Source organism: Oryctolagus cuniculus, chromosome 6, assembly GCF_051225735.1.
Source record: "Oryctolagus cuniculus isolate XC-2025 breed Fujian yellow rabbit chromosome 6, ASM5122573v1, whole genome shotgun sequence".
NCBI lineage: Eukaryota > Metazoa > Chordata > Mammalia > Lagomorpha > Leporidae > Oryctolagus > Oryctolagus cuniculus.
The window spans coordinates 166379778-166407069 of NC_142872.1; the positions used below are offsets into that span (position 1 = coordinate 166379778).

General features: G+C 48.4%; 1 protein-coding gene across 48 annotated transcripts in view; it reads right to left on the reverse strand.

The window, feature by feature from the left end:
• The window catches only part of PTK2 (protein tyrosine kinase 2), a 296019-nt gene that overhangs the window by 201604 nt on the left and 67123 nt on the right, over positions 1-27292 (reverse strand). For 22 of the 48 annotated variants that reach the window (XR_016236042.1, XM_089335783.1, XM_070075572.2 and 19 more), the window contains 2 exons: positions 15685-15911; positions 3444-3610 (listed from right to left, as the gene is read on the reverse strand). Coding sequence is in view for 46 of the 48 variants with exons in the window: in XM_070075540.2 (XP_069931641.1) it covers positions 3444-3610; positions 15685-15911 (394 nt within the window). In the remaining 2 variants the exon portion in view is untranslated. Of the gene's footprint in view, positions 1-3443; positions 3611-15684; positions 15912-17692; positions 17757-19106; positions 19182-27292 lie in introns of those variants that run through there. The other 26 variants (XM_089335789.1, XM_089335787.1, XM_070075578.2 and 23 more) reach the window with 5 other exon arrangements.

Below are 27292 nucleotides of genomic sequence, written 5' to 3' on the forward strand. Positions count from 1 at the left end.
ATTTGGTTTTATTAACTAGCTTGGCATTTCATGTTAAGTCTGCATGGGAGTATCCAAGTCTTTCATTGATTATAGAATATTTTCAGACATGAACTCTTGGAATTTTTTCTTCTTTTCCTTTATTTTTGTTCTCTTCTATTAGAAACAGATTGACCTCATTCTTCACATTATAAAAACTTGCCGTCATGTTTTCCATCTGTTTAATTCTCTGGGTAAGTTTCACACATTCACCTCCTTGTTGACTAAATTTTCAGCCGTTCCTCATCTACTCTTTTATCAACAGCAGTTGCTATTAAATTTTACTTTAAAAAAGGTGAAGTGGGGCTGGTGCCGCTGCTCACTAGGCTAATCCTCCACCTTGTGGCGCCGGTACACCGGGTTCTAGTCCCGGTCGGGGCGCCGGTTCTGTCCCGGTTGCCCCTCTTCCAGTCCAGCTCTCTGCTGTGGCCAGGGAGTGCAGTGGAGGATGGCCCAAGTGCTTGGGCCCTGCACCCCATGGGAGACCAGGAGAAGCACCTGGCTCCTGCCATCGGATCAGCGCGGTGCACCAGCTGCAGCATGCCGGCCGCGGCGGCCATTGGAGGGTGAACCAACGGCAAAAGGAAGACCTTTCTGTCTCTCTCACTGTCCACTCTGCCTGTTAAAAAAAAAAAAAAAAAAAAGGTGAAGTGGCCTATTAGGACAAAAACAAAAACAAAACATACTCAGAGACTGAGTACAAAGAATGTCATTATAATGATGTTTGCCTTTGATGTGTCTATCTACAAAGATAATAGAGGGGCCAGCAATGTGTAAATGTGGCCTAATAGGTAAAGCCACTGCCTGCAGTGCCGGTAGCCCACATGGTGCCAGTTTGAGTCCCAGCTGCTCCTCTTCCAATCCAGCTCTCTGCTACGGCCTGAGCCAGCAGTAGATGATGGCCCAAGTCCTTGAGCCCTGCACCCATGGGAGAGAGGAACACAGAGAGTTCTTCCTTCTGCTGAGTTCACTCCCTCCATGGGAGAGAGGAACAGAGAGAGAGTTCTTCCTTCTGCTGAGTTCACTCCCTAGAAGCTACACTGACCAGGGCAACGCCAAGCCAAATCCAGCAGCTTCCTCCTGGTCTCCCACGTGGGTGCAGGGGCCCAAGCACTTGGGCCAGCTTCCACTGCTTTTCCCAGGCCACAGCAGAGCTGGATGGGAAGTGCAGCAGTCAGGACATGAACCAGTACCCAAACGGGATGCTAGCGTTACAAGAGGCAGCTCTACCTGGTACACCACGACAATCCCTGCCTGGCTATTTGTTGACGGCTTCCTGTTTCCTACTGATGCTTTCAATTCTTCTCTCTAAAAAATATACAGAACAGGGCCAGTGCCGTGGCTCACTTGGTTAATCCTCCGCCTGCGGCGCCGGCATCCCATATGGGTACCAGGTTCTAGTCCCGGTTGCTCCTCTTCCAGTCCAGCTCTCTGCTGTGGCCTGGGAAGGCAGTGGAGGATGGACCAAGTACTTGGGCCTTGTACCCGCATGGGAGACCAGAAGGAAGCACCTGGCTCCTGGCTTTGGATCGCCACAACATGCCAGCCGTGGCGGCTGTTTGGGGAGTGAACCAACGGAAGGGAGACCTTTCTCTCTGTCTCTGTCTCTCTCTGTCTAAAACTCTACCTGTCCAAAAAAAAAAAAAAAAAAAAAAAATTGGAACAACCAATCAGTAATGGCCTTCATAATTTTTTTTATTATTATTCTTTAAAGATTTATTTATTTGAGAGGCAGAGTTGCAGAAAGAGAGAGGGACAGACACAGGGGTCTTCCATGTGCTGGTTCACTCCCCAAATGGCCTCAATGGCTGGAGCTGGGCCAATCCAAAAGCAGGAGCCAGGAGCTTCTTCCAGCTCTCTCACATGGGTACAGGCTCCGTTAAATAAAGTAGATTGGATTTTACTTGAAATACGGCTGAAAAGAACAGAAATCAAGCTAGCATACTCAGAGATTTGGAACTAATGAATATTTCATTGAGCATTAAGATTCTCATTATGATGTTTGTCTTTCACATTACTATAGAACAATGTTCAATAAAAATACCTGCAGATTTTAATTTATTTGACAGGCAAAGTTATAGACAGGTGGAGGCTGCAGATATTTTTAATGGATCTTTTAGATTTTTCCAAGTTTTAAAAATTTTGGTTACTGAACTAAATAATAGAGATCAACTCTCAAATAAAATCTTTTTTAGCCACTGATAAAAACGAATCCAACTGCATTCCCAAGGAATATTTTGCCAGTTCTGTTCCAGCTTTTTGAAAAATTTTGAAAATATACCTGTACTTTTCTGATGAATTCTGTAACTGGGACAAGATCTTATTCAACTTAAGATTTATTTGGGCAGACACTGCCTACTGGTTAGGACACTAGTTAAAGACATCCATGTCCCATATCGGTGCACCTGGGTCCAATTCCTGCTTCCAGCTTCCAGATCCGGGGAGGCCGGACGGACAGCTCAGGTACTTGGGTTCCTCTCACTCTCATGAAAGTTCTAGATTGAGTTCTTGGCTCCTGGCTCTGGCCCCAAGCCTGGAGCCACTGTGGGCATTTGGGAAGTGAATCAGCATGAGAGCAAGTGTGTGCAGTTTCTCAACAAAGACAGGAATGGGGGGGGGGTACAGGGGAAGGCAAGAAAAGAAGTTATTCACCTACACGTATGTGTTCTTTCAAAACATCTATCCTAATCGATTCAGATTTTTGTACTGACAGTTACTGACATTAAGAATGAACTTGTCAGTTCATAATCATCTTTATTTGTGGTATTAGCTATAAAAACGAGAACCCCATGGAAGAAGCCCATTTTTACAATTTATACTTCTTTTGAAGTTCAGTACTTTAAATCTACAATTATCAATTAATATTTTCATTTACTTAACAATGGAGAAAAATTACTATGGGAGAACCAGAAGAAAGACGGTTATAGGGACTTCTTTTATTTCACTCTGAAATAATTTCAGTTTCACTGAAATTCAGTACTAGGAACTAAAAGATCACTTTGCAGTTTCAGTGTTCCATATGAATACCAAGTATAGAAGCATTTTCTTTAAGGGGAGCTGGGGGTTACTGGGCCGCAGGAAGCAAGCTACACAGCCCAGTACTGAGGTCATTAGGCATACTTTCCTCAGGGGTACACCAAGAGATAAAGGATCAGACAGCAAAAAGACTAAGGGCTTGGGTTCTGCTGAGAGACAGACGAGACATGTGCCCAGTAAGGAGCATCGCAGCACAATGAAGCCAGATGGCTCGAGGAGTGCCAGAGGCTGAACAGAGGTCTACAGAGGTCACAGGCTGCAATGACTAACCAGTGTCTTTTGTACAGGCGTCATAATGAAAACTAACCATACACATTCATCCTCTTACGCATGTTTTAACATGACAACAAAGCAGATGTGCATCAGTCCAAAGCAGGTTTGCGTCTTACTTCCACTCCTCTGGGGGGTGGGCGAGCTCATACTTCTCCCTCACGCTGGAGACGCCCATGTCCACGTGGAGCCAGTGAACCTCCTCGGACCGCAGGTGACTGAGGCGGAATCCATAGCAGGCCACGTGCTTTACCTTGTGACTGTCCACTATCTTCTGAATGATGCCCTAAAACATACCCCCCACAAAAATGACTGTTATAAACAAAAAAAAAAAACCCTGGAAGCTAAAAAATCACACGTTTGTTCATTTCTCTTAATTATTATCAGGCTGAAGAAATCACTTCATTTCACTCAGGAAGGCTTGCTTCTCAACAGCTTTTATGAGTAAGGGGAAGTTTTTCGTTTCTTTTAAAGATGCTCTCCTCAACTCTTCAGTGATGAACAAGGCACGTGAACTTAAAAGTGCACTCTACAACTGCACCCTCACATCAGTCCCAACCTGGGGAAGCCACCCACTTCCCATCAGGAATGCCTCTGAAAACCCGGCCAAGGAGGGCTAGCGGTGGGGTTGCACTCTGAACCAAGGCCACAGTTCAAGACCATGCTATCACAGTGTCATTTCTTTAAAGAACAAATTCAGGATGCACTTAAGATGTTTCTAGTGATAACGGAAAATATATGAAAAGTTCTTTGAATCTGGACTTCTTCAGCTCACTATGTGTTCTCAGTTAATACGCAGACTAATGTGTAGAAATCTGAAATACCCTCCAAATACAACGTTTTTAACACACACGCCCTGTGCGTTCAGAGGAGAGTAGGTACCTTTGGAATGAGGCCCTGGAGGCAGCTCCCTGGAGGTGAGAAATCCCCTGGCTGTGGGAAGGTGAGCTTTGCCCTGGCAGGAAGGCCATGTGAAAGCTGGCAGAGAGCACAGGTACAGACTCACTGGGGAGCGACGGCCACCGACTGCTGCCCTTGATGACAGCCCCTGCAATCGTGTCATCTGTCCAGTGACTAAGACGAGGTTTGGGACGCTAGTGACATACAGTGTCGATGAAAGGAAACCATCACTGGTGTTTGAAGATCAGCAATGAATTAAAAAGTTGTAAGGTAGCCACATCTTAGAAGTTCTGCACCACCAAGCATTCCTCTGTGCTGATACAATGCTGTAGTGACATGATCCAGGTATGTCCAGCCGTCTCCCACCACCACCTGTGAGCCCCACAGAGGCCCCGTGGGTGCACACTCGGGGTGTGCTCCCGGCATGGCCGTTCTAGAGCACTGGGGGCTGGCGTGGTGCATTCCAGCTCCCGTTCAGGTTACTCCATCAGTCCCAGGCACAAGAGGCTGCATCAGGACAGGAAAGTGGCAGCCGTAGGACTGCGGGAGGAGGAAGCTGTGCCCAGAGAAAGCACAGCTAGGACCGCCTTCATGAAGACAAGATGCTTGCGGCCTACAGGCTGAGGGACACACAAAATGTGCTTCCGCCACCCTCACTCAAGGCCTCGAACTCCTGACAGGACCACAGCACAGTGGGAGCTGAAGAGGCTGCCTAGAGGAAGGAGCACCAGTTAGCACCTCTGCAGCTTCTCCTGGCCACCACTCGTCCTTGAGTTTCAAAGAACAGGAGCTGGCGCCTCTGAGATTCCCACCCAGGCGCTCTGGCTCCCTGTCCCAGGCCTGCCAGTTCCATGTCAGTGCACACCACACTAGCTACCCTTGGTCAAGAACAGGTTGACCACATCATCTCCTTACCCCACAGCTCGCTGGTTGTAGCGCAGCCTCTGCTGTCAGGGCTGTAACCTGGCTGTGCCTTCCCGCATCCAATCATCAGAATCAGTCACCACGGTCTATCACTGCAAACCTAGATACTGGATGTAAGGCAATACAGGGCACAACTCACTTTTGCTTGCATTTGCTGTAACGAATCACCAAACACTTAGGGGCTTAAAACATCACCAGTGGAGGCTGGCACTGTGCACTGTGGTGTAGTAGGAAAGCCACTGCCTATGACGCTGATACCACATACGGGTGCTGGTTCATGTCCCGGCTGCTCTATTTTCAATCCAGCTCCCTGCTAACAGCCTGGGAAGGGCAGCAGAAGATGGCCCAAGGGTTTGGGCCCTGCTACCCGGGAGATTCAGATGAAGCTCCTGGCTCCTACCTTCAGCCTGGCTCAGCCCTGGCCTTTGTGGCCACCTGCGGAGTAGACCCACGGGTGGAAGATCTGTCTCTCCCTCCCTCTTTGTAGCTCCCATTTTCAAATAAATACATCCTTCACAGACCACTCCTGTGCACTACCTACAGTTCTGCTTGTCCTGGATCTGCACTAGGTCTCGCCGGCCTCTCTCACCGTTTCAGCAGGGACACGCTGCTTTCTGGAGGCCCCAGACCTGCCTCTTCCGGCTCCTAGAAGCCATCATCGCTCCTTGTCCCACGGCCCCTTCCTCCATCTTCAAAGCCAGCTGTGCTGCACCTGACCCTTCTTCCACGTCCCCTCCTCTGACCACCGCCAGGAAGGGTCTGCTCGTCCTAAGGACTCGGGACCCCCTTCTTCGAGGTCCTCGGCCTTACTCACAGCTGCAAAGGGCCTTGTTCCACAGAAGAGAACACATGCACAGATTCTGCGGCTTTAGGGTACAGACATCTTTAGGGTCCTCATTCTGCCCAGTATCAACACCATCCCTAAGGGTCTATTTGACAGAGAATCCTTCGTTCTCATGCCCTGCCATCTTCTAGTCTTCTTAACATGGCTTTTATTCTACTTTTTCTTCAGGTTCTTCTTTTGAACTTTCTTCCTGGGTACACTTTCCATCCCATAAAGGAGTAGTGTAACTTTCTACGACCCTCTGTAGTCCTTTCTGGAACCAAAATTCTGTGAATTCATGATAAACACCACAACTTTTTAATGCACCTTCACCGGCTCCTGATCCAGAGAATAGCTTGCATTTCTGGCACACACACACATCAAATGACAGCTCCGGACCACGACACTGAAGAGCCTGGGACTCCCAGCCTAAGTCTTCCAAGCAACTGCCTATGGCTGAGCTCAAGGAGAACTGCCTGAAGGACTCTCCTGCCACAGCTAGCTTCCTCTCACTTACAGCAGAGGAGTTCTGCTCACAGAACTCACAAACTCTCAGAAGCCCAAATCACGTGTACACTTATTCATCCAATCAGAAGGTGGATCTTAAATTAACCACAATGTTCCTTGCCACTACTATTCCTCCCCAAATTAGCTTGTTAACTGTAGTGAGTATTGGGGCCAGTGCTGTGGCACAGTGGGTTAAAGTCCCAGTCTGCAGCACCAGGATCCCATATGGGTACCAGTCCAAGTCCTAGATGCTCTACTTCCAATCCAGCTCCCTATTAATGTGCCTGGAAAAGCAGAGGAGATTGGCTCAAGTGCCTGGGCTCTTACAGCCACGTGGGAGACTCCAAAGAAGCTCCTGGCTCCTGGCTTTGGATCAGCTCAGCTCTGGCTGTTGCAGCCATTTGGGGAGTGAATCAGCGGATGGAAGACCTCTCTCTTTAACTCTTTCAAATAAATAAAATAGATTAAAAAAAAAAAGCAGTAAGTATTAATCTCTAACCAAACACACCAACCTTTTACCTAACTACATGAACTTAACTGATTTCATTTATAACTACAGGTTCAGACAACTGCCAGCCATTCCTAGTGAGGACTACTGAGACCCACAAGCTACACATTTAGAAAGTTCAATGTGCTTGACAACCCAGGCTTCAGGTGTCTGGATGTGAAGAGCATCATCTAAGAAACTCAACTACAGCTTCACCTTCAGCAGCACTGTGTGGCACTGGCCAGGCCTGGTTCCTGGGCATAAAATGAGCTGTCCCTTGTAATTTTTTTTTAGATGTTGTTTATTTATTTGAGAAGCAGAAAGTTATAGACAAAGGGAGACAGGCAGAGAGAGAGAGAGAGGGAGGGAGGGAGGGAGGGCCTTCCATCTGTTGGTTCACGCTCCAAATGGCCACAATGGCCGCAATGTCTGGAGCTGGGCTGATCTGAAGCCAGGAGCTTCTTCCAGGTCTCCCAGGCAGGTGCAAGGGTCCAAGCACTTGGGCCATTTTCTACTGCTTTCCCAGGCCGTAGCAGAGAGCTGCCTCGACAGAGGAGTCCCTGGGATACAGACCGGTTCCCACATGGGATGCTGTGCACTATGTCACAGCGCCAACCTCAACCTTGTAATCTTTGTAACAACCTAGGAAGGAAGGTTTCATAAAAACAACAACGCACTGAGGGCTCGCACTGACAGACTGTCAACTCAGGGAACAACGGACTGAGGGCTCGCACTGACAGACTGTCAACTCAGGGAACAACGGACTGAGGGCTCGCACTGACAGACTGTCAACTCAGGGAACAATGGACTGAGGGCTCGCACTGACAGACTGTCAACTCAGGGAACAATGGACTGAGGGCTCGCACTGACAGACTGTCAACTCAGGGAACAACGGACTGAGGGCTCGCACTGACAGACTGTCAACTCAGGGAACAATGGACTGAGGGCTAGCACTGACAGGTCGACTGTCAACTCAGGGAACAACGGACTGAGGGCTCGCACTGACAGACTGTCAACTCAGGGAACAACCGACTGAGGGCTAGCACTGACAGGTCGACTGTCAACTCAGGGAACAACGGACTGAGGGCTCGCACTGACAGACTGTCAACTCAGGGAACAACGGACTGAGGGCTCGCACTGACAGACTGTCAACTCAGGGAACAACGGACTGAGGGCTCGCACTGACAGACTGTCAACTCAGGGAACAACGGACTGAGGGCTCGCACTGACAGGTTGACTGTCAACTCAAGGAACAATGGACTGAGGGCTCGCACTGACAGACTGTCAACTCAGGGAACAACGGACTGAAGGCTAGCACTGAGAGGTTGACTGTCAACTCAGTGAACAACGGACTGAGGGCTAGCACTGAGAGGTTGACTGTCAACTCAGGGAACAATGGACTGAGGGCTCGCACTGACAGACTGTCAACTCAGGGAACAATGGACTGAGGGCTAGCACTGAGAGGTTGACTGTCAACTCAGGGAACAACGGACTGAGGGCTAGCACTGAGAGGTTGACTGTCAACTCAGGGAACAATGGACTGAGGGCTAGCACTGAGAGGTTGACTGTCAACTCAGGGAACAATGGACTGAGGGCTAGCACTGACAGACTGTCAACTCAGGGAACAACGGACTGAGGGCTCGCACTGACAGGTTGACTGTCAACTCAGGGAACAATGGACTGAGGGCTCACACTGACAGGTTGACTGTCAACTCAGGGAACAATGGACTGAGGGCTAGCACTGACAGACTGTCAACTCAGGGAACAACGGACTGAGGGCTCGCACTGACAGACTGTCAACTCAGGGAACAACGGACTGAGGGCTCGCACTGACAGACTGTCAACTCAGGGAACAATGGACTGAGGGCTAGCACTGACAGACTGTCAACTCAGGGAACAATGGACTGAGGGCTCGCACTGACAGACTGTCAACTCAGGGAACAACGGACTGAGGGCTAGCACTGACAGGTTGACTGTCAACTCAGGGAACAATGGACTGAGGGCTCGCACTGACAGACTGTCAACTCAGGGAACAACGGACTGAAGGCTAGCACTGAGAGGTTGACTGTCAACTCAGTGAACAACGGACTGAGGGCTAGCACTGAGAGGTTGACTGTCAACTCAGGGAACAATGGACTGAGGGCTCGCACTGACAGACTGTCAACTCAGGGAACAATGGACTGAGGGCTAGCACTGAGAGGTTGACTGTCAACTCAGGGAACAACGGACTGAGGGCTAGCACTGAGAGGTTGACTGTCAACTCAGGGAACAATGGACTGAGGGCTAGCACTGAGAGGTTGACTGTCAACTCAGGGAACAATGGACTGAGGGCTCGCACTGACAGGTTGACTGTCAACTCAGGGAACAATGGACTGAGGGCTAGCACTGACAGACTGTCAACTCAGGGAACAACGGACTGAGGGCTCGCACTGACAGACTGTCAACTCAGGGAACAACGGACTGAGGGCTCGCACTGACAGACTGTCAACTCAGGGAACAATGGACTGAGGGCTAGCACTGACAGACTGTCAACTCAGGGAACAATGGACTGAGGGCTCGCACTGACAGACTGTCAACTCAGGGAACAACGGACTGAGGGCTAGCACTGACAGGTTGACTGTCAACTCAGGGAACAATGGACTGAGGGCTCGCACTGACAGGTTGAGTTCCTTGTGGCTATGGGTCTGTGAAGGCTCTTCTTTCCATAACTACTTTTCCTGATTCCTATTTCTGGTAGAAACACTCCACTTCATCCATAATCTCACGCAGTCATTTGAAAGTATTTACTGAGCAGATGCCGAAGGCAATGGAGATGCTGGTAACATATTATCAGGTAGAAAGCTCCCACTGCCAGAGTTTACCATCTAGAGGGAAACCTAAGAAATGATCAAACAGATCAAGAAATAAGAGAGTCCCAGTGAGTAGAAAGAATCCAAAGAAAATACACAGGGTGATGGGAAAGGAGAGACGGGTGAAAAGAGAACGTTCCTGGGATGGGAGGAAACAAGAAGCGAGTGGATTAGAGGAACAGAAGGAGAACGGGCGGGGGGGGCCACAGCGTTTACTCAGGAGTGCCAAGCTCCAGGCGCGCCGAGCAGATGACTGACTGGACGGCTGGATGCTAGAGGGCGGTGCAGCAAGCAGACAGGACACGCGGGTGACCAGCAGCACAGGCTCAGAGATGAAGGGGTGGGGGCCACAGCTGGGACCGTGGAGACTGCGTGAGACAGGCTCTGGCTCTCACTGCAGACTGAGGGTAGGAAACAGGATACACAGGAGAGATGGCATGCCTCCAAGAAAGGAGGAGCAGCGGGCTGCAGGTAACGCAGAGGGCCAGCTGACAAACTGGAAGGGGTGTGAGCAGGCGTGAAAGGTGACTTCAAGGGACCGCAGTGGCTAAAGAAGGGACAGCTCTTGTCTAGCACAGAGTGTGAGGACAGACAGGTGAGCCTCACGTGCTGGGAAAGGGGAAGGCACCGTAGCGTGTGCACGCTCTCAAGCAGAGGAGGGACGTGCTGTCTACAAAGGACTGAGACACGCTGCGTGGCATGCGGGCAGCACCAAGGCTGTAGCCTGGGATGAGCCCACAGAGCCTGGCCACAGACAGAGAACAGGCAGCGCTGGACACAGTCGCCCTGCGAGCTTCAAGAGACTACAGGATGTCAGAGAGGCACAAGGGAAGCTGGCACGGGCAGCAAAGGGGACAGTGGACCATTGCCCTCTGCATCCTGCTATGGGATTCCCCCAGGTTTCCTTTTGTCTTTCAAACACAATCTATGAGACTCACTTTCTCTATCACTATTTCTCTCTTCATTCAACACTTTCTTGATTGATCATTTACTGGGTCTAGACTTCTAAGGCAGAAGTTATTTTCCTGGAGCCCTTTGAAGATGCCGTTCCGCCTAGCAACACAGATGAGAGAGTGGTGTCAACGTCATTCCTCTCCTAGGGAAGGGATTTCCCTGGCAGACCCGGGAGCACTCTCCGTCACTGTTGTCTGGGAGCAGCAGGACAAAACTTCCAGGTGAGCCATCTTACCTAACACTACACAACGTGGCTTTCTCTTGGCCATGCCAGAACGACTCATACATCAGGGGTGGGCAATGTCCAGCCCGCAGGTCACAGAAGGCCAGTGAAAACATTTGGTTTGGGCCGGTGCCGCGACTCACTAGGCTAATCCTCCACCTAGCGGCGCCGGCACACCAGGTTCTAGTCCCAGTCGGGGCGCCAGATTCTGTCCTGGTTGCCCCTCTTCCAGGCCAGCTCTCTGCTGTGGCCAGGGAGTGCAGTGGAGGATGGCCCAAGTGCTTGGGCCCTGCACCCCATGGGAGACCAGGAGAAGCACCTGGCTCTTGCCATCGGATCAGCGCGGTGCGCCGGCCGCGGCGGCCATTGGAGGGTGAACCAACGGCAAAGGAAGACCTGTCTCTCTCTGTCTCTCTCACTGTCCACTCTGCCTGAAGAGAAAGAAAGAAAGAGAGAGAGAAAGAAAGAGAGAAAGAGAGAAAGAAAGAAAGAGAGAGAAACAGAGAAAGAGAGAGAGAGAGAAAGAGAGAAAGAAAGAGAAAGAAAAAGAAAGAAAGAAAAAGAGAGAAAGAAAAAGAAAGAGAGAGAGAAAGAGAGAAAGAGAGAGAGAAAGAGAGAGAGAGAAAGAGAGAGAGAGAAAGAGAGAAAGAGAAAGAGAGAAAGAGAAAGAGAGAAAGAGAGAAAGAAAAGAAAGAAAAGGAAAGGGAAAGGGAAAGGGAAAGGAAGAAAGAAAGAAAGAAAGAAAACATTTGGTTTGGCAACACCAAGGCAGGCAGGACTTGAAATTCAATAAACCTAAAGCAGGCTAACTTTTAAACTGACAGTTTTACATGGCCCACAAATGATGTCATAGAAATCTACATGGCCCCTGGCAGAACACAGGTTCCCCACTCCTGCGACACACACACTCAGCTGTACCGACACCTGCAGGCTCCTGGCTTGTGGAGGGACAGGACCCATCAGCCTGTCAGTGCAGTGATGGTGAGCGGCTCTGTGATTAGCACCCGAGCTCGGTGGCAGCTGCGTGGCTATGCAGGCCGCAGTGATCCTGTACATGGAAAATGCCTGCGTAGCCACCCCACAGACCCCAGCGCAGAGACGGGGCCTCCTCACCCAGATGAAGCCAGTCTGTGATCTGCAGAACAAGTGTGTCGAAGCCCTGAGGCCTGCACTTGACAATCCAGACCCCGTAAGTAAGCCCACCAAGGGGCTGCTGCCGCCGTGCTCAATACCCTGCCCCTGAGTTACGGGCCCTGTGCATCCTCTCAGCACCCGTGTAAACTACCTAATGCACAATAAGCACATACACAGGGAAGTTCACGGAAATGCGTCTAAAAGGCAGGTTTATTTTGGTGCAAAACTTTTTAAATCCACACATGTTTTGCATAATATGCATTTTCCATTAACTTTTTATAGACTCTGCATATTAAAAATGAGTAACATTTGTTAACTGAACAATGAGAACCAAAATCTCTATGAGGAAGTACTACAAGAACTCAGCTATTTGGGGCAGGTGCCGTGGCTCACTTTGCTAATCCTCCGCCTGCGGCACCGGCATCCCATGTGGGCGCCAGGTTCTAGTCCCGGTTGGGGTGCTGGATTCTGTCCCGGTTGCCCCTCTTCCAGTCCAGCTCTCTGCTGTGGCCCGGGAAGGCAGTGGAGGATGGCCCAAGCGCTTGGGCCCTGCACCCCATGGGAGACCAGGAGAAGCACCTGGCTCCTGGCTTCAGATTGGTGCAGCGCCGGCCGGAGGGGCCATTTGGGGAGTGAACTAACAGAAGGAAGACCTTTGTCTCTGTCTCTCTCTCTCTCTCACTGTCTATAACTCTACCAGTCAAATTTTAAAAAATAAAAAATAAATAAAAAGAACTCAGCTATTTTTGTGGTGACAGTAAATCTTTAACTCTCCAAAAGGTTCTGGTTGCTGATTCAACAAGTCTTCCTGACAGTCACTTTCTCCAGGGCACCGCTAACCGTCCAGCAGAAATGCACGGAAGCCACGCATGCACTCTGAGAATTTCTAGACGCCACGTTACACAGAGTAGAAAGAAACAGGTGAAATAGATCTCTTTATTTAACCCGCTATATCAAAAGTATCATTTCAACATATAACAAGTTATTGATGAGCTATTTTACTGCTTTTTCATACGAAGTCTGAAGTCTTATCTAAGAGTCTGTGCTGACAGCACCTGTCAATTCAGGTGAGTCACCATGGTCACTGTGATGGGCAGAGTGAAACAGCTGCACAGGCCCTGAATCTAACTTCCCAGTGACCCTGGAGAGCAGTCAGTCACAGCGTGTCCAAGGACAGCTGGCACGGCTTCCCTCTGCTGCCAGTCAACGGTCCATTTCTCCCTGAAGGACCTCACTTGCCTTTGTTCTACACTCACCAGGCTTTCAAATGCAGTCATGTCATTTCCATCTTGCTTTCTGAGCAGTGCATGTCCGTTTCTGCATCTGTAATGTGCCATTGTCTGATGCTTCTTACTGAGGCGTGACCATGTCACACATGCTCCTCAGTACTGCTGTGTTCAGAGACACGGCTCAACCACTGATCACCTTGTAGCTAAAATACTGCATTTTCAAATGCTGTTGCATTAAGGCACCCAGTGGGCGTGGTTATAGTACCCAGTCTTCTGTCACAGTGACTCAGTATCATGCAGATTTCATGCTATCCCAAGAAACAGCTGTGGTCAATTCAATGCCATTTGGATTTCTCTGCCTCACCTTGAGTACCAACAACTGATAAGGATAAGTCACTTTCAAACAGTTATCAGTTACTATGAAATAAAGCACTTAGTTTTTGGCCACAAGATTTGCTCACATTGGTCTGCACAACACGATAATTAATACATTCACAAAGCCTAAGCATTGATATTTGATGTAAGTTTTTAACACTGGCTGCAGGCTGACACACTTGGAGGGACTAATGTCTCTCTCCATCGTCATAATCCTGCTACATGCAGGAAGTCTGATGCTAAGACCTCAGCCCGGTTGTTACAGTCTTCCCAAAATGAATTCTGTGATATAATAGGACTTGAATATTTGTTAAGTGTCTAATCAAACACAAATCTTTGAAAGGTTTCCCTCCTGAACAAGTTTTATTAAAGCTGATACAATGAGTTTAAAGAATTTGCTCACTACGTTTGAAATTTACAGACTACAACACACACTAGGACTCGTGCCATAAAGTCACAGCTGGTAGCCACCTTCCCAATACGAGCGAGCTGACACAGCTTATGGTAAAACACTGATCACAAGTTTTTCCACCAAGTGATCATGCTTGTAAGGTTAAATGTAAAACACGGACCAGAAAAAGCCAACAAACTTCATAAAAAGTTTTTAAGAAGAGGCTTATTATACATGAGCAGAAACACTCCTTTCCATCTGGAATGGGTCCCTTTCTAAGAATTCATTCAATGGTCTGTCACTGCAATTCTACAGAGGCAGCAGAAAATTACATTAATGCATATCTAGGATTTTAGCTTTAAATCTAAAACTGAACAATTCCTTTATCTACTTAGCAATAGTTAAGGCATATAACTTAAACAAGGCAGCAAGTTCATTAACTTCATTATTAAAAAAAAGTAAAAAAAGACACACTGAATCTCCTAGTCACTCACTACTTACAGATAGACACAAACCAAGTAGAAGGGGGGAAGGTGTTTCTGTAGCACTTGATCAAAGCCAAACACTTCCAGAGCCGGTGCTGTGGCACAGTGGGTGAAAGCCCCAGCCTGCAGTGCCGGCATCCCTTCTGGGCACCAATTGGAGCCCTGGCTGCTCCACTTCCAATCCAGCTCCCTGCTAATGCACCCGGGAAAGCAACAGAGGATGGCCCAATTCCTTGGGCCCTGCACCTACATGGGAGACCCGAAAGAGGCTCCTGGCTTCAGACTGGCCATCGCAGCCAACCTCTCTCTCTCTCTCTCTCTCTCTTTGTGTGTGTGTGTGTGTGTTTCAAATAAATAAAGTAAATCTTAAAGAAAAGAAAAAGTGAGGCGCTTCCTGAAAGCGTGCACACTGCACCCCGGCTCCGCAGTCACAGTGCCGCCGCCCCCCTCACTCTCAGGAACAGCCTTATCCGCCCCAGCGCGTGCTGCTCCTTCCTTTCTGTCTCACCATCACTGACCCCCCAGACCCGAGGGAGGCTTCCCAGCACTAACTCCTGCTTCTCGGCGCCCACTGTGATCCCTGGCTGCAGCACTTTCCACACTGGACCCTGCCGCCTCCCCCACCCCCACAGACTCCGGGCTCTAAGACCAAGAACCTTCCACAGACCTTTTACACCCACGGAACCCAGCACGGAGTCTGGTATATAACACAGACCGGCTTTTAAAGCAATTATCCTGTCTGGAATTATGCAGATACATAGTAGAGGCCATTGCTCTAATTGCTTTGTTTCCTTGTATTCTTCCAAGGATAAAAAAAAAATTAGAGAAGATGATCAAGCCAATGGCAGTGCATGACCAAAATACTATGAACTCAGTTATCATTTTCTTAAGAAATTTTAGAATAATTAAAACTCTAGTCGAGCATACAGTAACTGAAAAAATCTGATAAAGAAAAAGCTACTATCTCTGTAAAACAGTAATTCACTGACAGGTTAAATAAAAACTACTGCTTTCTCATTCCTTGCATGTGCCATTGGACACAACCTGCATGAAGATGTCTCACGGGAGAACGTACTTACCCTGACATCAGTCGCATCTCCATGCCTGATAATACTGGCCCAGGTGGTTGGCTCACTATTGCTTTCAAAGTAATGAAAGACTTTCAACACTCGCTCCATGGCACCAGGGGAGCGCTCCATGCCAGGACCCAGGTGAGTCTTGGCACTGGGATTCGCTGTGTGATTCAAGTTCGGGTCGAGGTAAGCAGCTGCCATTGTTTTGCTAGATGCTAGGTATCTGTCATATTCTGTTAAAAGAAAGAAAGCATTTTCAGTGCATGCTACTTGAAATCTACCAATGTGATACTGGTATCTGTATTAACAGCACTTCTACATTCTCTATCACAATATACAGTCGTAGAGGAACTGGAGAGCGGGCCCTAACCTATCAAAATAATCCCTGTGTCCCGCCACACCCAGGGCACAGCACAGTCAGTACTTGTTCCACAAGTATTAGAAGGGGAGCACTCCACCCCTATGTCAGTTACATCAAAACTTCACTGCTAGCTATAAACAATATAACTTAACATCTGTATTTTTTTCAACCACACCCTTTTATTTTGTGGGAAAAGCTCATAGTAGCGTCAGGTTTATTAATTTACTGCCTATTTTTCAGAATTTCCACCTAGGAGAAAGCTTTTTTTCTGGCCGGCGCCGCGGCTCACTAGGCTAATCCTCCACCTTGTGGCGCTGGCACACTGGGTTCTAGTCCCGGTTGCCCCTCTTCCAGGCCAGCCCTCTGCTGTGGCCCGGGAGTGCAGTGGAGGATGGCCCAAGTGTTGGGCCCTGCACCCCATGGGAGACCAGGAGAAGCACCTGGCTCCTGACATCGGATCAGCGCGGTGCGCCGGCCACAGCGCGCCGGCCGCGGCAGCCATTGGAGGGTGAACCAACGGCAAAGGAAGACCTTTCTCTCTCTCTCTCACTGTCCACTCTGCCTGTCAAAACACACACACACACACACAAAACTTTTTTTCCTCCACAATAAAAATTCAATAACCACTCACATATATTAGACACTGCTGTCTAAAACACTGCTACTAAAACATGGCTCTGCCATTTCATCACATCACCGCTGAAGAGGAGGCTCAAACAGAACTGACACAAAACAAAAACAAACAAACAAACAAAAAACCCTAAATATTTAAAATTATGTAGTCCCTTATTTGAGGGAGGGAGAACGCTCCTATCTTCTGGTTCTCCCCCCGAATGCCCACAGTGGCAGAGGCTGAGTCAGGCAGAAGCTGGGATCTGGCAACTCCACCCAGGTTTCCTACATGGGTGGCGGAGACCCACATGCTTGCGCCATCGCCGCAGCCTCCCAGGGTCCCCACATCAGGAAGACACGGAGCTGGGAGCTGGACACTGACCTCAGGCACTTCAACATGGGGCAGGGTGTCTAACCGCAGTTTTAACAGCTACTCCAAAAGCCCACACCCAGAATTTCTGAAGTCCAATAAAAGGTATCCATTTCAATAAGACTACAATTCCCACTGATAACAGTCAGAAAATGCAGATTTTTTTTAAGAAACAACGTTTGAATGGCTCAAGACAGAGACATTCTGAGGTAAACAGACAGTGAAGACAGGGACTGATGGCAACAGCTCCCTTTTCCACCTGGCATTGCCTACGCTGGGCCTCGAGAGCCTGAGCAGCCAAGGGCACAGCCAAGGAAGGGCTCCTAGCGCGAAACCGGGGAGCTGCTGGCAGCAGGAGGCTGAATCATGACGGAGAGGTGTGGGGACACGGAGGAGGAGAGGTGGAGACCCCGTCCCCTAAAATCGTGCCTGAGCCTCTGTGAGCACAGCGAAAGCAGGCAGACGCAGGAAACACGAATTCAGACGCAGGTCACCAGAGGAGACTCAGGACAGCCCTGGATACACGAGAACACCGGGGAGTCTGCCCAGATGCATCACGGACGGGGTCCCAGGGCCAGGCGCCGCTGGATCTGCCCTTCAAGGGAAAGGGTCAGCTCCACAGACTGGGAGCCGGCATCAGCCACAGCACACCTAACATCCTGTACACTCACAGCATCTTCCAGCTCGTGGGCTTGTAAGAAGGTTCTAATGCACGAATTTTCACAGCAGCATTTTCTGTAACAGTCAATAAACAAAATGACCACCACACCCATCAACAGATGAATGGATAAATAATATGTTGGGTACTCAACAATGAAATACTGTTTTGCAAAAAAAAAAAGTAATGAAGTCCTGATACATGCAACATGGAGGAATCAGAGAACATTATTCTATGTCAAAGCCACACATAAAAGGCCATAAATTACAACTTTGCTTCTATGAAATGTCTAGAATATGTAAATCTACAAAAAGTAGATTACGAGGGGCGAGGGAGGATAGTAGAGACGGACCGACTACTCAGTTTCTTGGGTGGTGATGGTTGTAACAACATAGCAAATATACTGCAAATCACTCAAGTTTACACTCTGAAGTTGCTAAAAGGGTGAACTTTATGTTATGGTGATTTCACCTCAATAAACATATAGACATATAAGTAACTGCTAAGTAACTTTTAAAAACTGGAAAATTGTTAACAGGACCCTGCCTGTCAGTGTGGTGCAGGTGTGAGGGAACAGGAACTCTGCTGGAGTGCAGGTACAACCTCTATGGAGAGGAATTTGTGCTGGAGAGACACTGTCACAGACTAGTGTCCCATGATGTCCTACTCCTGAAGGTGACGGTGCCGGCAGAGGAGGCCTTGAGTGCAAATCATTAGATGCGGTCAAGAGGGCAGGGCCACTGGGATGGGTTTAGAAACCCCACAAGTCCCCAGACGGCTTGCTTTGGTTCTCCACCACGGCGTCAGCCAGCTCAACCTGAAAAAGGCCCTCACCAGGACTCGACCCCAGAGGTGACGTGACCTAGGCGGAAGTATTTCCAGCCTCTGTAAGTAAGCTCCTCAATTCGTGTATTGTTATAGCAGCCTGAACGAAGGAATAAACAGCTACAAGAACATGAAAATATGCCGGCGCCGCGGCTCACTAGGCTAATCCTCTGCCTTGCGGCGCCGGCACCCCGGGTTCTAGTCCTGGTCGGGGTGCCGGATTCTGTCCTGGTTGCCCCTCTTCCAGGCCAGCTCTCTGCTGTGGCCAGGGAGTGCAGTGGAGGATGGCCCAAGTGCTTGGGCCCTGCACCCCATGGGAGACCAGGAGAAGCACCTGGCTCCTGCCTTCGGATCAGTGCGGTGCGCCGGCCGCGGCGGCCATTGGAGGGTGAACCAATGGCAAAAGGAAGACCTTTCTCTCTGCCTCTCTCTCACTGTCCACTCGCCTGTCAAAAAAAAAAAAAAAAAAAAAAGAAAATACATATGCATAAGGGTATTCACTGCAGCATGGAAATTACTGGCAACGCTAAGTGTTCACGCACAGGAGAGTAGATGAATACACCATGTACATTCGCACAATGGAGTACTGTGAATGTACTGACCTGGGTGGACAGCAAAGAGCAGTGTCTCTACAACCGATTATGATTTCCAGGGTGCAAAGGATAGCTACAGTACACCTGTTGTACAAAAGGATAAAAGAAATAAGAAATAAAAAATGGTCATATGTGGGGAAAAAAATCAAAAAACCAAAAAGTAGAGAGGAAAGACCAGTGAGACTGGTTACATACAGGGGTAGGTGGACCAAGATGGAAAGGGCAGCAACTCAGAGTAAGGAGTGAGGCGACACTTCTGGGTACACCTGAGAGTATCCTACTGCCCTGCCACCTTGCAAACAGCTGAACCATCCTGTTAGCAAACCTGCTCAAAGTGATGGACACTGACACCGTCCGTGCCCAATGGGCAAACTCAAAATCTTCTCAAGCACACACACAGTAGGTAAGCCAACTGCAGTGCCGGGACTGAATCTTGCCTCTGCTTCACACGCAGGCAACAGGTGATGGTTCAAGTACTTGGCTTCCTGCTACCCACCCAGGAGACCAGGACGGAGCTACTGGCTCCTGGGTTAGACCTGGCCTGGACCTAGCTATTGTGGGCACTTAGCGAGAGAACCAGATGGAAGACCTCTCTCTCTGATCTCCACCCACACCATCACCACCCCACCTTTCAAATAAATAAACAAAATGCAACATGACATCATGGGGGCCAGCGTGGCGGCGTAGTGGGTAACGCTGCCGCCAGTGATGCCAGCGTCTCATATGATATGCACACCCAGTAAGAGTCCCGGCCACTCCACTTCCGATCCAGCTGCCTGCTCCACATGGGAGACCCAGAAGAAGCTCCTGGCTCAGGTCTGGCCCAGCCCTGGCCAAATATTTGGAGGAATGAGTGAATCAGCTGATGGAAGATCCAGATCCCTCCCTCCTCCTTCTTCTTCTTCTCTCTCTCTCTGCCTTTAAAAATAAATAAATCTTTGGGGAAAAAAAAAAAAAAACCACATCATGACCAAAAGGAAGTCATTCCAGGAACACAACAATGTTCACATAGTCCTAGCAATCAGTGTAATTCAACGTGTTTTCAAAAAGCAGAAGAGCCAGCACTGTCCCGATACATGCAGGAAAAGGCCACTGCTGTACGTGTGCCAGCACCTCATGACAGACACGCAGAGCGTGAGGAGAGCGGCTCCTGCTCCAGACCCAGCTCCGTGCTGCTCCTCTCCCTCCCCGCGTTCTAGGAGGCTTCCTCAGCACTCAGCATCCTTTCCCGCCGCTTCCACAGAATCTCTTTCTTTTTTTAAGATTTATTTTATTTATTTGAAAGGCAGAGTTCGAGAGAGAGAGAGGAAGGGAGGGAGAGAGATCTCCCATCAAGTGACTCACTCCCCACATGGCCACAAAGCCCGGGGCTGGGCCAGGCCACAGCCGGAAGCCAGGACCCAGGAGCTTCATTTGGGTCCTCTGCTGCTTTCCCAGGCGTCAGCAGGGAGCTGGATGGGAAGCGGAGTGCCTGGGATTTGAACTGGTGCCACATGTGATGCTGGCATTGCCATGCCACAATGCAGGCCCCGTTTCAGCGGTCCTGTTGTTTAGATGTATTTCTAGAAGGCTTCCTCCAGTCTGTCTTGTACAGCTGTGGAGATTTTCTGGAGGTCATATTCTCACCTTGTTCTCAGCTTCCTTCTGCTTGCCACTTCAACCTTGCTGCCCACAAGTCGTGTTTCTCGTCTGTCTGATCTGATGCCATGCTCTGAAGACAGAGGCTCTCCCTAAAGAGCTGGCTGTCCAACCTCGACCTGGAACCTGTGTCAGGACTACGAGCTGGCCACACTGAGCAGAGCAGCAGCCCCTCCGCCGGGGCCTCCAGGCAGCAGAGTCCACCTCTGCTCTCAGAGCAGCCTCTGCGGGAAGAGCGTTTCACTGCCGCCAGGACTCCAGGAGCCAAGCTCCCCTCGGCCTGACGCGGGGTAAGCTGCACTCAGCACACTGTGGTACCAGAAATTTTCCACAATAAAGTTTTCAGACTGCATACGCAGACAACACATAAATGGGAACACAAACTGTTTAGGTAAAGCTCTCAGAATATCAAGACTAAGTTTTCTGCTGTGAGTCATGATTTAATTTCTGTGGGCAAGACACCCTGTAGATTACAGGACACTCCAGCTTCACCTAATGCCGGAAGTAACCCTTCAGGCCAGGCCCAGTGGTCGCAATCCCTGACCCTGTCCCTGAGGGTTAGGAATGTCTCAGGAGCCTCCTCTAGGAGCGACATCCGAGCAAGAGCCTGACTAAGGAACGGTCGGAGCTGGGTACTAATCTTGGGAATTCGTGCTCAGCTCCCCACCTACAACCCGGCGACTCCCAGCTCCGCACAGTGGGACTGATAACGCCCACCCTGTGAGCTGGGATACTGACTGTAAACTGCTTGGCAAGACACACGAAACAGTAGTCGTAGCTGTCAAAAAGGGAATGATGGAATCTCCAAGCCGAAGAAAGGAGACTTCAAAGTAGGATTATTCTCTAACCGGAAATTTCATTTTCTTAGAACTGAGAAAGTGCCAATGTCCTGGCCAGCATCTTTCCTTCGTATCTTTATGAACTCGTCAAAAAATGAAACAACAAATTACCGTTCTTACTACACCACAGTGCCACCTGGCAGATCTGAAATACATTATGACTCCAAAACCCAAATTAAACACAAATGTTCCTTAAGAATTTTCCTCTATCCTATAAAAAAAAAAGAATCTGTGTTTTTCTAAACTGAAGCTGTACCAATGAACCTGCACAAAATTTCAAATAGAAGATACAACAGTCCAGAATTGTTATCTTTCGGTAATCCTGTCAACCTTACAAAACTAACATTTTCACAATGAAAAAGAAAAGTAACATGAATGATATTTTAACAAAATTGTTTCTTCAAACAGCAGAAGAAACTAAAGAAAAGGTTAACAAATAGACCTTGAGAGAAACACAAATGCCATCATCCTCCAAAGAAATTCTACCTGGTTAGCAAGGTCCTGGGTTTTTTTCCCCTACTTTTTAAATATGACACACTACATTCATCGCTCAATGTAACTTTTTTGGCCACCATAAATGTAAGGAAAAACTTGTATTTACAACTCTAAAATTCTCAAGTTACAACCCAAGTAAACTCTGTAAGACTAAATTTTTGCAGCCTCAAAACTACTACAAAATTTGAAAAGCAGGCCAAGTGTCAGACAGTCAGAGGACCACTCCCCATACACACCCGGAAAGTCTCTATAAACACCCTGCTACCTTCTACACACCAACAACACCGAGGACACAAACGACACTCCGGCTCGCACAAAGCACCCGTCCCTGGAGAGCTGCGTGCTCTGTGGCCTCACCCAAGGCCTGCCCATCTCTGCAAGCTCCTCCCCACCTGGGCCTTCGACCCCCCACAGCCTGCCTGCCTCCCTCCTGCCTCCCTTCCTCCCTGCAGGAAGCCGCCTGTTGACCACAGCTTCCCCGGCAGTGTGACGCTGGTCACTTTAGACACACGTGGGCTCTAGTGAGCAGCATGCACATTTCCCACAGACACAGACCTGTGATCCATGCTGCTTGATGATCAGAAACAAGGCTTTAGAGTTTTCAAATTATAGCTGAGATTTTGCTTAGAAATACTTTCCATTTGGTTTCTGAATTGGTTTTGGAAAAGTAGCTTAAGTTTTCAGCTGAAATATGTAATTTTTCCCTTGTAAAACAGATCAATGCCTGATTTCCAGAGATCCCCCCCCCCCCAAAAAAGGTGTTTTTGAACTTGGCAGACAGGGAGGGGGAGAGACAGAGAGACAGAAGGAGAAAGCACTCCCGCCTACTGAATTGACTCCCCAGGTGTGTTCACGGGGTTGAAGCCAGGCGCCAGGAACTCATCCAGGTCTTTCACGTGGGCGGCAGCCCCCAGTCACCTGAACCATCACACTGCTTCCCAAAGCCTGCATTGGCGGGAAGCTGGAATCACAAGGTAGAGCCAGATCTCACACTCGGGCACTCTCATATGGGATGGGGGGGGGGGGGGGGCGCGGGGCGGTCCTAACCGCTGCTGGCTTAACTGCCAGGGCAAGTCTACCCCAGAAACACAATTTCATTTGGGAAATGCCGTTATAGTCTGATTGCAATAGTTCAATGTTTAAGTATACTCAATGACCAATGACTTTTTTTCTTTTTTATTGGAGAGGAGACAGAGAGATTGGGGGTGGGGGGGGAGGGGAGAGGGAGCACCTGTCCACTGGTTCACTCCCCAAAGAGAGAGAGTGTGTGCACTTGTACACTGGTTCACTCCTGAGAGAGAGAGAGAGAGAGAGAGAGCGAGCGAACACGAGCGCACCTCTCCACTGGTTCACTCCCAAGATGCCTTCAGAGGCCAGGGTGGTCTGGGCTCAAGCTGCAGGCTGGAGTACCATTCAGTCTCCCACGCACAGAGCAGGAACCTGACTACTTGAGGCATCACTGCTGCCTCCCAGGTCCGCACCCCAGAGCTCTGTGTGAATGCTCGGAACAGCACACCGCGCAGAGTAAGTACGTGCTGGGGAAGCACCAGCTGTTACTCTTCTTTAAAATCCGATATTTGAAATAAGGCACAGAGAAACAACGCAAACGTGAAATATGCACACAAGTGTGTAAAATTAGCATAGCTCAGACCAAAGCAACACCACAAATGACCATTACTTACTGCCACACCCCATGGGCAGAGTGCTACACTGAACTGCTCACACACACTTCTCTAAGAGGAAAAACAAAGAAATTAGAAGGGCCACAGGTTGTTGACATAGACTTTTCCCCCCTGACAATTCAATGATTCTAAAACTAGATTTGCCTATAAAACAGTATGTACATTCATCACAGAATTTTAGCTGAGTCTTTAAAAATAAAGCTAATTCTAGGAGCTGGCGCTGTGGCGTAGCAGGTAAAGTTGCTGTCTGCAGTGCCAGCATCCCATATGGGTGCCGGTTTGAGTCCCGGCTGCTCCACTTCCGATCCAGCTCTCTGCTGTGGCCTAGGAGAGCAGTGGAAGATGGCCCTTGGGCCCCTGCACCCACATGGGAGACCCAGAAGAACTCCTGGCTCCTGGCTTCGGATCAGTGCAGCCGCAGCCATTGCAGCCATCTGGGGAATGAACCGGCGGATAGAGGACCCCTCTGTAACTCTGCCTTTCAAATAAATAAATAAATCTTTTTAAAAGGGGGGGGGGGGGTTGTCCCTACCTTTTATCTGAATGTCAAGCAAAATTGTGCTTAAAAACGCAACTGCTAAGGACTTTAAAAAAAAAAAAAAAAAAAAAAAAAGGTGAGTTCATTCAAGCTAAGATCTACTAGGCAGCGGAAGCAGAGAAAATGACTCCAGAAGAGGCAACAGCAGGAGGTGCAAAAGGCCCGAGAGGAAGGCTGCTGGTTGTTCCGAGTAAGCAGAACCACAATAACCATGAACAAGCAGGAGGCTCGAGGGGAAGGGGACGGGGGGGAGTGGGGCAGGCCGGTCTCTCGTAGGCCACGCGACGGGGGAGACACCACCGAGTTTTAAGCAGGAAGGTACGTCAGATTTGTTTTATTACAAAATCACCCTGGCAGATACCAGAGTACCTCAAAATGTTTGTGAAAAATGGAATTAAAAGCTAAGATTGTTTGGTGAAAAGAACCTCTGGAGGACAGGCATAGCTGTTCTCGTAACGTCACTGTCCATGTTGTTTCCGAAGAGATCTTCTAGGTGGAGAAGAGCATAGCTGGGGTCCCTAGGCAGGGGGCTGACCCCCACGGCTCAGAAGGTGAAGTGGGCGACAGGGACTACAGCCGACATCCAGGGAGGGAGGGAAGCTGAGAAATTCATGAGACATACCGGAGGCCGACTCATCAGAATAAAATGGAGTCATTGTACACGGAAAAAAGTGTCAAAAAGGCTGTGACACGAAAAACTGATTGATGAGGAGGGTCAACGTGTTGGGCAGGAGGAGAAGACTCAGGGCAGCAATTAACAAGTCTGTCTCTCTCTGGTAAGGGATCAGACCTATCAGCAATGAAATGTGGAGAGCCAAAGCGGACCACTGAGCGGAAGAGAAGAATGGGCTGTGCAGAGAGCTCTCTGGATGGATGGAAGGAAGGAAATGAGGGAGGGAGGGGCAACCAATTACGCTGAACAACAAAATCCGATGTCTCTTTAATCCTCCCCAGCCTTTCAAATACTGGTTTTCTCAAGGAACCCCCTGAGCAAGGCCTTCTATACCCAACAGCCTGGTGACTTCAGAGTGCTGTCTTTACATTTAATTCAGTATCTGAATGAACACTGTCTCCGAGTTTAGGAAATCATGATACAGTGGAATACATGTTACAACAAAGTTCTTTTTAAATACTTGAAAATACAACCTTTCCTTGGGTGGGGTCGAAGCTGGATTCTTCACACCAAACACAACAGTACAATAGGAAGGACCCCACAGCGCCTGAAGGTCAAGGATACCCTCAAGATTTCAGTTCAAGGAACACAAATACAGATCTGTTCACTATTTTTAGCCTGCCCTGGTATTTCTCATGTCTTCTTAAACTGGGACACTGCTGTTAAAATTTTGAGGTTAATGTGACTGATAAAATCAAATGTGCAGTTTAGAATGTCAGACAACAGAAAGGGATTTCTATATTCTTTGGACTTGAGCGTTTAACATTGCTGTAACTTTTATAATTGAAAATAACCCATTCAGCCGATTCCTACACACCAACATCTTTGTCCTTATCAAGTAGATAAAAATTAAACACATAAAAACACAAGGCTTCCTGCCTTCCTGTCCTGGTACAAAAGAGTAACATGAGAGGCAGAGAGGAAGCTCACCAGGATGGCTGCGCACGGGGACCTCTGTGGGAGCAGTGTGCTCAGCCCGACAAGGGGACAGCACAGCACTGCCTTCCGTTGTTGTCAGGGCCTCCTCTGAACCATTCAAAGCAAGGCCCCTCCCCCAGGGCGATGGCCGGCTCCAGTCCCGACCCTGCGTGCTGTCCCTACCTCTGCCCATCTCTGACGTGTACGTGCTCTGCTCTCTTGTTGACTTCCTCCATAATTTAGATTTCAATTAAAAATAGCCCAATTCATTTGCCCTGCCCACCAGCAAACATAATTGGAAAGTAAGCTGGCATTGGTCAACTGCTTTGGAGTGAGTAAAAACACCACAATTTTTCTTTACTTCCAAAGTTCACATTTCTAAAAGTCACTCTGAATAAAATGAAATTCTGTATCCTATTAATATCTCCCTGCTATTGGATTTGCAGAGCTCAAATCTAGTCAACACCATGCGGGAAACTGGACGGGTTTATTCTTAAAGATCACCAGGGATGGCACTGTGCGAACAAACCCAGGCAGGTCTGGGAGAGGACCAACTTCCCAGATACAGAGTTCTGCCTCCGAGCACACACTGCACGCACGGACAGGGAGCAGCTGCCATTTTTAACACTGCAGGTATCCAGAACCCTTGCAAGTTCAAGAGGTTCAAGTTAATTCAGCAGAATCTTTGAATCTCTACATGCTAAAAAGTGACAGGTATTTTGTTGAGATATCATATAACTAAACTAGCTCTCATGTTTTATGCTTAAGAGCCTAAAATAAGAATAGATAGTGACAATGGCAACAAATTTACGGTGAAACTGCAGTTTGGTGCCGACATATCAACAACCTCGTGGCACTGAAATTTTTAACCTAAAAACTAAATTGAATCAGTCCACACCTCCGCTTCTGAAACTGCAGCTTTTTAACTGAGTTCAGATTCCTCCTTTTAAAAAAGCCCTTCATAAATATATTAACAAGATACTTAAGTATCTTCTAAATAACAACAATAAATACTTTTAATGGCATTTTTAACTAGATGTTTCCCAAATAGTCTTTTCATTGAATGTCACAATGAAAATGCTGTATTTTATACTTTTCTATTACTAAAAACCTAACAACTTTAAACTGGAAAGTTATTCACCATGTCCCTGGCTCTCAAAGATAAATATTATCTTACCACAATATGGAGTTTCAAATTAAGTATGCAACCTTTACATGGAGTAAAGGAAACTCAATTATTTAATAATCCACGTTACTTTTTTCCTACAGTCCCACTTAAGTTAACGTCAGTTGATTCTTTAAAAACTTCCATATCATAGAATGGATATTGATGTATGTCTTAATTAAGAAAAAAAAATGTTTTACAGATATAAGGTGGAGCATAAAAGTAGTTTAAGTCACTTAAAATGCAT